Source organism: Eleginops maclovinus, chromosome 20, assembly GCF_036324505.1.
Source record: "Eleginops maclovinus isolate JMC-PN-2008 ecotype Puerto Natales chromosome 20, JC_Emac_rtc_rv5, whole genome shotgun sequence".
Classification (NCBI taxonomy): Eukaryota; Metazoa; Chordata; class Actinopteri; order Perciformes; family Eleginopidae; genus Eleginops; species Eleginops maclovinus.
Genome location: NC_086368.1, coordinates 7,294,445 through 7,305,520, shown reverse-complemented (window position 1 = coordinate 7,305,520; position 11,076 = coordinate 7,294,445). Strand labels below are relative to the sequence as shown.

General features: G+C 37.2%; 1 protein-coding gene across 4 annotated transcripts; it reads right to left on the bottom strand.

Moving 5' to 3' along the window:
- Window positions 1-1,650: 1,650 nt before the first annotated feature.
- Window positions 1,651-10,212, bottom strand: cept1b (choline/ethanolamine phosphotransferase 1b). Of its 4 annotated transcripts, none has more exons than XM_063910840.1 (10): window positions 9,993-10,212; window positions 7,978-8,272; window positions 7,653-7,827; window positions 7,008-7,155; window positions 6,777-6,918; window positions 4,695-4,779; window positions 4,264-4,395; window positions 3,616-3,774; window positions 3,368-3,493; window positions 1,651-2,219 (listed from the first exon to the last, which is right to left on the bottom strand). In XM_063910840.1, exons 2-10 carry the CDS (start codon window positions 8,169-8,171, stop codon window positions 2,097-2,099), a joined length of 1,284 nt encoding a protein of 427 aa, XP_063766910.1. In that variant the 5' UTR covers window positions 8,172-8,272; window positions 9,993-10,212; the 3' UTR covers window positions 1,651-2,096. The 4 variants fall into 4 exon arrangements, with proteins under 4 accessions (XP_063766910.1, XP_063766911.1, XP_063766912.1 ...); XM_063910841.1 differs by having other exon boundaries at window positions 7,978-8,243; window positions 9,993-10,193; XM_063910842.1 differs by having other exon boundaries at window positions 9,867-10,190.
- Between the last annotated feature and the right edge of the window lie 864 nt (window positions 10,213-11,076).

Sequence of the window (11,076 nt, the reverse complement as noted above, 5' to 3'; positions counted from 1 at the left end):
ATATCATTGTGATGTGACTATTTAAGGTCGCAGAAGGGCTTCTCACCATTGTTCAGAAAACTGATGTTTAAATCCCCCTGAACCTGAACTCATCAATGAAACAGGTTAAACTAAAATGTTGAGGCTTAATACAGCATCTGCAGATAGAACACACACACACACACACACACACACACACACACAACAAAAGTTCGATCATTCAGCCACCACCTTTAAAACTGTGATGTCGTCATGGGACTTTATCTCCGACACATTTCTGCTTCAGTGGGTACAGTTTGTGGTTTTGGGGGAAACAAATTGTCAACTAGATAGTTATTATTAATTTTAAAAAAGTGTTTTAATTTATCATATACAGTAACTGATATACATTTTTCCTCCAAAAATGGCAGGATAAATTTTGTTTTCAACCTCTACAATATATGGTTTCTTTTTTTATTTGTTTCAGATCACTTTAAACTGAATCTTTGACATTTACAAACATCAAACTGAATTGGACAGTTTTTACAATATTTTACGACATTGAACAAATGAAGCTAATACTCTAGAAAGTTGTCGGCAGATCATTTGATGAATAAAATAATAAGTAGGGTTACAAGTTTTCAAAACAGTGGTTGCACTTAAGTAGCAGCATCCACCGCTAATACAGGAAGGAGTGTAAAAATTAAGTCTGGTGATTATCTTATATAATCAAAAACCAATAAAAACACATCAGTGAGACTCAATGTTGACATGTTCTGTCATTACCATGAATGCACACACTGTAGTTCATTTGGCCACAAATACTCGCCACTGAAAGTAGTCCCAAACAAATGGACTCTTTCCTCCCGTTTCAGTAACACTTGTTAAAAAGCTTCAGTAACCAGCTGTCTTTGGATACAAGTCAGCATTTAAAAACATAAAACATTCTTATTTTTTATATTCTTTTGGAGAGATCCAATAAAATTGAGGCGGAGTGATACAGACAGAGTAAGGGAGACAGGACATAGAAAGAGACGGATTAACAGATTGTTCAGTCTTTTCGTAGGATGTGTTGACTATGAGAACAATATAAAAAGAAGGTGCGGATGAAGGAAAAGCATCGACAGAAAGAAGAGTGGATTGGTGGAGAAAAAAATGTATGACATTTTTTGTTTTGTTCCTATCAACTGCAATATTTTTGGAAATCTGGACCTCAAAGCGCTTCCTGCAAATATTACTAACATCTGCATAGCTCTCAAAGAACCTTGAGTTTGGATATTTTTGTAAAATATTTAAAAGATATCTAATTGTGGCTCTCCTTTTTTCTTTTGTACATGGAGTGTCTTCATAACTGATAAGGCCCAAGTCTGATAATGAATATATATTAGCAAATAACACTACATGTGACAATAAATACACAAAATCCCTACCCAGACATTAAGAGCCCCAAAAAGTCCCATGTGTCGGGTAACAGAGGTGTTTAAGTAGAAAATATGAAATTAAAAAAACATTGGAGAAGGTTTTTGCAATAATAATATTCTAGTATCAACATTAAGTTTCCTCCAAAACCACATTTTTGTTGATCAGTCGCAGTTTCTGTTAATGTGCAGGAGACAAATTGTAATAAAATAATAAACATGAGGGTATATAAATGTGTCAAAGCAGGATTTTAACTTAAAAGAAAAGCACAGACACTGTAACAGTATGTATTTACAATAGCAAAAAGGTAAAGTTATGCAAATATTACAAAAATTATAATCATGAAAAGCAAAGAGTTGATTCATGTCCTATACATTTTTTCTTTGCACCTGACAGTTAAAACACATTAAGTTTGTCTCCTCCAACACACCGAGTAGCACCTGGACTCTCCTGAAATATTTGCTCACGAGTTTGTCAGAAGGAGAATTGTTATTACTGTGGCAGAAGATGAAACAAATTCAAAATCTGCACGTGTGGAAAAGAAACAAAGACAGTAATACTCCAGTATCTTAATATATATTATTTGTCCACACATTCAGTTGGCAGAAGCACATACTTTTACACCACGCCATCCCCTGCAATCACTACGTGGAAAACAGAGGAACGAAAAGAAGAGCGCGACTAACAGGAAGGGAAGAGTCAGTGGTGGCGGCGTGTCCTCAGTGAGGAGCGGAGCTGAGCACTGAACAAGGCGCTATTTTAAAAACGAAAATGTGAAGATGGCAGGCAATCTGGTTGCAAACACTGACACAGTAACGCACCAAGTCAAAGAAGGAAATGATCTGCAGAGAGAAGGAAACTCCGTCACACTGAGGAAACAAATCGCTGACAGAAAGGCTGAGGTACTCTACCGCTATGTAAAAAGTTCATCACTTACTTTCTCATTTTTTACTAAAGTCACAATTTAGTATTTCAGACTTTCCATCATTTTTTGACTTCATCATAAAATAAAATCATACATTTTACTTCATATTTTATCCTTCTAACTTCACACTTTACATTTATATGCAATATTCCATTCCTTACACATTGTAATAATATCCTGCTTTAAATCGTGTTAACTGAGAATTGGCCCTTCAATAGTGTTTGACTTGTTTGATAGCTTATAGATTTTGCTGGTTTATTTCTATTTCTATTTTCAGATGTTTATATTTTAGAATTGTTTGTTTCTACTCTTAATTTTGTACTTATGTGCAATGCCTTGTTTTTTTATTCTGCTACAACGAAAACATTTCCCAATTTGGGATCAATAAAGTACATCTTGTCTTTTTTTCTAACAATCTCGTGGCTGAGTCTTAAAATCCTTATTTTGACTTAATAGTTCAGGATTTTGACATTGCATATCAGGCTCAATTTTTACTCAGTATCTCAATTTTGATTTGATCATAAATATCTCAGTTTCAAATGATACAAATCATACTATTTACTAAATATTGTATCATTTTGTCTTACTATCCCATGGTTTTAATTCATTCAATCATACTTCTGTTTTATTTGAATTCAGTATCACATATGATTGTTATAAACTGTTAGAGATTGATCAATATTTCAGTTTCAACTTTTTGATTTATATTTTTAAATGTTGGACTTACTATCTCATGTCTTTGATTGATGATACTTTTCTTGTATATTTAACATTGTTAAAGTCATTGTTTTAATATCAAATTTTCTACTTATACAATCATACTTTTAACTGACTGTAATACCTTAGCTTTTGCCTTTGTAGTTCATTATTTAAAAAAAAGAATCTCATCATTTTGACTGACCCTGTTTAATTTCATAATTGTAACTTACTCTCATAACCTTTCATCTGGCATTCCTTATTTCTTTCTTACAGAATAACAATCGTCATTGCTGATCAATCAGAACTTTAACTGACTACATAGTTAAAGTTCTGAGTACATGTAAACAAATCAATGTGTGTACTTACCAATGCAATCCACAGCACCAGGTACTCGTCAATAAAACTATTGAAATACTGATTCAGGAACAGTAGTCCTGGTCCCAAGAAAGCTAAATCGTGGAGATGCATTTCACTTTTTGTCATATGCGCTACCTGCAGAGAGAAATAAAAACACAGTCAGCATCACACACAACAGATTACTCTGGCACTAAAATCTCTGCAAAACACCAAATTCATAGATGGAACAAATCATAATAAAAGTAGAGCTGACTTACAACTAATTTATTGGTGATTTTGGCCGAGACGCAGCCAAACGCCAGGATATAAAGACACGGGTGTTTCTCGAAGAGCTGGACAGCAGACTTCTTGTATATCATCATCGCCAAAATAATAACTGAACCAATATGTAAGACTGGAGAGAGGACGCTGGTTCCCTGAGGACAGACACACAAAAACAAAGAAGAAGATGATTTTAAGTGATGCTCATTTAATACAAATCTGTTTATTCTGGTCAGAAACTTTGAATTAGGACTTCAACATTTATACAGTATTTCTCAATATCAAACAATACTGCATGGTGAGGCAAACAGACACGGCTAGAAAGCTTAACCAGATAGAGGCATACAATAATACTTGAGTGTTTGGGTAACTAACAGAATTAATATTAACTAGGGTAAACATGCAGATAAAAAGATCTAACAAGCTTGAGACACATTACAGAGGAGTCAGAGGATATCATTCATTACAGAGGAGTCAGAGGATATCATTCATTACAGAGGAGTCAGAGGATATCATCCATTTTTTTGTTATTTGGATGTAAAAAGAATATACAAATATAATGAAAACTAAAATGTATTCCCTAACAACATTCTTTACTAAATAGAGGTTTCTCTCTTGGTTTATAAAATATTTGATAGACTTACTGCTATCGTGGATCCGTTTTTACCCACACCTCCTGTAAAAATAACTCTGAAGTAATTGGTGCAGGAGAAGATGGCTCCTAAAAAAGTGCAGATGGCGGGAACCATTTTCATCTGGATATTTAGTATCGGAATCTAGAAATCAAGATATCAAACATGAAGGAACAATAATACAAATTGGACATTTACGTCAAAATATGTGTTGATCAAACTTTAATCTCCAATCTATTTCTGAAGCTTGTGATAATAAACCTTTGCATCTACAGTGAAAGTATCACGAGTAGTCTTAGAGAATGGTAAATGAGTTCTTCTTTTCTGATAACAATAACATTACACAATAATGTTAAAGCAAGACACAATTAACATATTTAGGTAATTACAGCATCATCAGTCTCATTAATCTCACTCTGTAAGAATTAAAACCCATCAATTACCAGTGACTGCCAAAAAGCAGATCCTCCCACGGCAGCCAGCAAATACATGATTATTATGAAGATTTGCACCTCAGTCACATCAATGCTGAGAGGGAGGAGAAAGCAGAGAGTGGACGGTGAGGATTAGTGACGACTGCCAGCAGCACAGTACTCAGGACTTTAAAGAGGCCATGCCATGTTTTAATGGTCTTCCCTCTCCTGTAGTGGGTTCTATAGGTTTCTGTGCATGTCAATGTTCTGCAAAGGCTAAAATCCCACAGTTCCCTCCAGAGGGAGTTCGTCTCACTATGAACCCTTCCTGAAACGCCTCCATTGGGCTCCTTTGTTTTCTTCTGTAACAAAGTGACATAACTATACAACACTCTTGCTTCTATTGGCTAGTGCTTCCACACCTTATACGTGATAGGCTAAGGGGCGGAACATCTCTTAGCGGTTGATTACAGAGACGTTCAGCTAACCAATCAGAGCAGACTGGGATCTGGTTTCAGACAGAGGGTGAAAAGAGGTGCTGCAGCACAGGCAGGATGAGAAACATAAAGAGCTTTTGAACATTAAAGCATGGAGACATGTCTCAGTAGAGACACTAAATACAAATATGAAGCTGAATATGGCCCCTTTACTCTGAGCACGTCAATGTTAGACAGAAAGACTGTCTAGACATGCAAGTTCAATAGAGCTCTAACACACATTTTCATGATCATTTACAGCCTGTAGCAACTTGCCCACCACACAATCACTTCTATCCATTTCCTTTTCGGAGACTGGGGCAGAGGGCAGAGATGTTACTAGAAAGGCACAGATTACACTGCAGCTTTTCTGATCTCACTGTAAAATATAATATTGAATTTCAGTTTTCAGAGCAGTTACATTGTTTTTACAGGAGTTAGAAAATTAAGTTAGGAATATAGTTTATTCAATAAGGAAAATGTAAATATTTGAACTACACAGGCTGGTGTAAGTCTCTACTCAATCACATGGAAATCTAAAGTCTAACCTGGTTATGTAAAGTCAAATCTAATATTTTGATCATCCAATTCAGAATTAGCTAAACATGTTAGCATTTCTGAGATCAGCTGACGTTACAGTAGAGCCGTGTTTACTGGCTGCAGCTTAAAGCAGAACAGACATGTGAGTGGAGGTCAGAGGTCGCTGTGGAAGGAGACGCAGGCTCCCTGCGTCTCCTTCCACAGCGACCTCTGACCTCCACAGACAGGGCCCCACAATGCTGTGAGCGTCTATAATCCTGCTACACACATCTGCACCTCTGTTATGTCAAATCTACACAAAAAATATATGCACTTTTATTTTTGCATGTGTTGGTTTGTTTGTTTGTTTGTATGCTTTAAAGAAATGTTGTCGTTTTTTTGGCAAAGTTTCTGAGCTACCTTAAAGTGATACATTAAATAAATGCATGTGTTATTATAATTTGTTTATACATATAAAGTATTAGAAATGTGGAGTTTTTAGAAGTTTTCTAACTCAGTATTTGAGTTTAGTTTCAATGTTGGCGCGCGTCTTGAACAGAATTTGGCACCTTTTTTGTTTGAATAAATGTTTGTAGGTAAATACATGAATACACAGTGTTTTATACTGAGTAAAATAAAAGGATAACACATTTCTTGTATAATTCTGCAAAAAAATGTACAGCCCTTTCATTTTTCAAAGAGATATATTGTTCATATACGTTTTATGTAGTCTATTCTATATACATATATTTAAGTTTTTCTCATTTGAATTGTTGTTTTAATAACTATTATGTATTCTATATTGTTATTCTATGTTTCCCGGCTTTTTCAGAAAGTGCTTTTTAATTTTATTTTCTCTTATTTTATGCAACAAAACACTAAGATAAAGCTTTATGTTCTATTATGGTATTGTTTCTGTTATTAATTTACATTTTAAAATGAATATAACATTTAAGATAAAATAAATAATAGTGCATGTTATACCTTTTGTTAAATGCATGAATACCAAGGATTTTGCCAAAAAACATGTTTGTAATCATTTAACTCAGGTGAAATAAAAACGTCAGAACTTAAACCATCAAACATTAATAAAAAAGGGGCAGCTTTGTTGACTCACATGCCGAAGCGCAGCGTTCCCGACACATATGTTTGCCAGTGTGCGCAGTAGAACATGAACATCCCGGCGAAGCAGCAGAAGAACATCCAGTCCGGGTTGGTGCCCATCTGCACGGCTATACTGGTTCCCAACACCACAAACACTGCAGACACACACAAACACAGTTAGAGTTAGAGTAAAGGTTTCAGAATAAAGGCAAAGTGGAACAGAGTCCAACAGGAGAGTACTGACCGGTGGAGAGGGAGTCACAGCCGTGGTCGAACAGCTCGCCCAGCGGAGAGCTGCTGTTGGTGCGTCGCGCCTGCTTCCCATCAATGGCGTCCAACGACTGGTAGATGAACAGACCCACAGCACACAGCAGGTATGCCCAGAGAGGAGCCTGGAAGACACACACACACACACCACACACACCACACACACACCACACACACAGTAAAAGACTTTCATATAAAAATCTAAAAAGCCTCCCTGTTTCTGTGCTTTGGGGCTCGGCAATATGGAGATACTCAAATATCATCATATTTCTGACCAAATACCTCAATGCTGATACAAGGAGAAAGATAATATCTCATATTACAATATATAAACAGTTTCTCTGCATCTGAGTCTGTTTTAATTTGCTCTAACTGCCAATTTATAATCCATCAACTCTGCTGCTCCAATATGTTTTTATTCATGGATTTATTCTAATGTATTCTCCTTTGCAGGAAACACTAACTAAAACACACTGCAGATGTTTTATATTAAAACCCTTCCTGCAGCTACCTTTCATGGTGATTTGCATAATATTTTCTTTTATATTCACAGTATCATTACAGATACAAATCCATTATGAAGAAGCAATTTTAAGATTTAGACTGTCGAGTGATCACTGACCTGTTCAGTGGCCGTGGGGCAGTAGTAGATGAGCACCAGGGTGGTGAACACATTGGTGGCTAGGCCGATGATAGTGATGAGGTTGGGGGCAATCCAGGCGGGGACCCGTCCCACCAACCATTCCCAGTAACGCTGCATCAGCGGCTCCAGCAGGGAGCGCCCCGCACTGCTGTACCTGCAGGGAGGAACAACAGCCAGGAGAGGATTTTTACCCCAGAGATTTATCATAAATAATGACGATTACACAATATAGGAGTCATGCTAAATAAAGCTCCATCTTATCGTGTAAGGTTTTCCCTGAGTGTGTCTCAGTCAGCTGACTCACCTGTGCTCCTCCAGTCTCTTGAGCTGGTGTCGGGACAGGGGGGGTGAGGGCAGCTCGATCAACCTGCGCAGCACTCCAGGGGCCAGCCAGCAGGCCGCCTCCATGCCCAGGCCCGGCCCAGGGTCCTTGTCCCGGCCAAGGCCTCGGCGAGAACGCAGGCCACCCCCTTGCTGCTGCTGCCCCGTAGCGCTCATGGAGCCCTGCTGCCTGCTGCTCTGGTCCCCGATGGCTCTGGCTCCGCCTCTGCCACTGTCCTGCCGGAGGTGCTAAAGATCCACAGTGGGGCTGGATGAGGCTGCACAATACGTACAAACAACAACCCAAGGTCACGATACTGTCTCGTGAAAATGACTATTGTGATGAGTGTTTCCTCATTGATTAATCTGAAGATTGTTTTCTAATCATATGTATTTATTTGTTAATAACTTGGCCTATAAAATGTATAGATGTTTCCATCTACTTTTTTCAGGTCTGAAACAATACCTGAATTTGAATATCTGCAGATATAGATACTTAGCATTTGGCTAGCATGAACTCCTGGGGTTCTTCACATGCTACTTTTGCAGATGCTAAATTAAATTATGTAAGAAGCCACGCAGATTTACACACCATACAAGTTCTCTTGCTTTTATGTATTACAAGAATAAAATATTTCCAAACTAAGGACATGTCAGGATCAAGCCAACTGTTACTAGCTCCTCCAATTACGTTTTGGCGTTTCACCGTCCAGCACAAGCTGTACTTCTCAATCGAAAGTACAACTTGACATCTTTGTAGAGCTTTAAGTAATAAATATGATTTATTTGGGCCGGAGGCAAGGAGGGCCTTTAACTGCACAATTAAAACTGTATAAAGCTCATGAAAACATCAGCATGAGGGAATCTGGATCAACATATGGAACGTCAGTCTGGTTAGTTATAATAACAAGTGAAACATGTTTAATATCAGGGGAGACGGATTAGTCACCGGGGATGGATAAAGTACTTAAATATTTTTACTTTACTAATGTGAGTGTCAAGATAAAAGTAAAAAGTTGTAAAAAAAGAAAATTATACAAAAGTAAAAGTACAGCAAATGCATCGACATCTAGATATACTTAAAGACCAATAAGTAAAGCAGACTACACATTATGAATAGCGGCCCATTTCAGAAAAAATTAAAGTTACATTATTAAACAAAAAGGTTAATTATTAAGGTATTCATGTTAAAAAGACTGTATATACAAAGTCAAAGTCAAATCTAATTACATAAATGAAGTAGAGTATAAAGAAAATATCTACCTCTGAAATTAAGTGGAGGATAAAGAATCAAATCATGTAAATGCTCAAGTAAAGTACAAGTCCTTTTAAATTGAACGCTTATGTAGTTGAGTTAATATACATAGTAACTCTCCACCAGCAAAATGATCAGAAAATACCCTGAACTGGCACGTGTTATTGTTAGCGCCACTGCTTACATCAAAGTGTACTACAGTACTAACCACATGACTGCACTAAGTACCTGACATGAATATCAACTATGAACACATGAATACCAAATAAGACACCATTATCTGCAGACATTGACAGGGTTTATTCAGATAACTGTTCCCAACTCTAACAGTCAAAGACGGTGTGTCAAATCTAGTCGATGGGCCGTGTCTGTGGTACTAAACCATTTCTTGTAACTGTCAGCAACACATGAGCTACTGACGTTAGCAAAACAACCTGCTACCATCGATTTGCTAATGCTAGCATGCTAGCTGCTTCCACCAGTGTTGCTACTGTTGAAAATTAGCATTAGCTGGTAGCTACGGAAGACAATGTTGTCACTTTAATATTTGTAAATCATTTTCTTCATGTTGCCTTGTTATCACTTATTCACACCACCATTAATGAAAATATTATCACCTTTTTAAAATATTGATGAATTTAGAGTGTACTCTTGACACCTGCGGTGATGAGTAGGGCTAGTTGAAGTTAGCTTGACGAGCTAACCCCAGAGACAGCTAACTGACGGATGTAACACCGACTGACCTGGCCGATTAAAGGACGAGAGCAGCGGACAGTCCGAGGGGCAAGGAGGGCGCTTCAAGCCGGCAGACAGGACCCCTCTGTGGGTGGTTTATTTATACGTTTCTCTCTATAAGACGGAGACCACCGGAGGGACGATTTGCAGCTGGAGGTGGATCACCAGTACCGGTGTCACTGTGGTTTTCACAGCTAGTTCAAGTCAGTTCACGTTAGCCATCAAGGAAATCTCGCGTTGTTCTCATGACCACATATCCTGAGTTTGGTCTCCCAGGCTAAACGAGCAGACATTCAATTTAACATTATTTTTCATTTTCATTCCAAATATTAAACTGTGCACGGATTTTGACATTTCAAGTTATCCAAAAGCAAGGGACATCCACTTTGAATGTTTTATAGATTATGTCTCTGAACAGGAAAACAACTGTATTTTGGTAGAAGAAGTTCTCAAGAGTGGTGGGGTTGACCTGAGTAATGTATTTAAGTACATATTCATACTTCACTTGAGTATTTATATTTAATGCAACTTTATAATTTTACTCAAGTACAGTTGTCTGACAGCTTCAGTTTCTTTAGCTTAATTTAGATTACCATTTTTTCCATTTCCATCCTATGCAATGAAAACCATGTATCTCCTATATGATAGGTTGAAGAATAAATTGTTAGTCTTTAGCCTATGTGTTAAGAAAAGTGTTCAGCTGGATTAAAAAAAAACGTATAAAGGGTTGATTTCAAAGATAATGAACAGTTGACTTTTTGGACGTGGTTCTCAGGACAGCAACAATCTACGAGCATATGAATAAAATATGATGCATTGCCGTAGACTCAATTACCAATCAACTTTAAAAGCAGCTAACAGTTGGACAACGTTAAACATCTACAGAAGTCAAATGCAACATACAAATTAATGCAACAGTTCAACAGGTCAAATACAGTATATAGTTTGGGGGAAAACCTTTCCCCCCTTTTCCAGAGTCAGAAAGTGATAAATGTCTCCAGACAGACCTTTACATTTTTTAATGTATTTGGTTTAGTATAACCTCAAACAGCAATATTGTCTATGGGATCAAATCATATATAATCATGATAA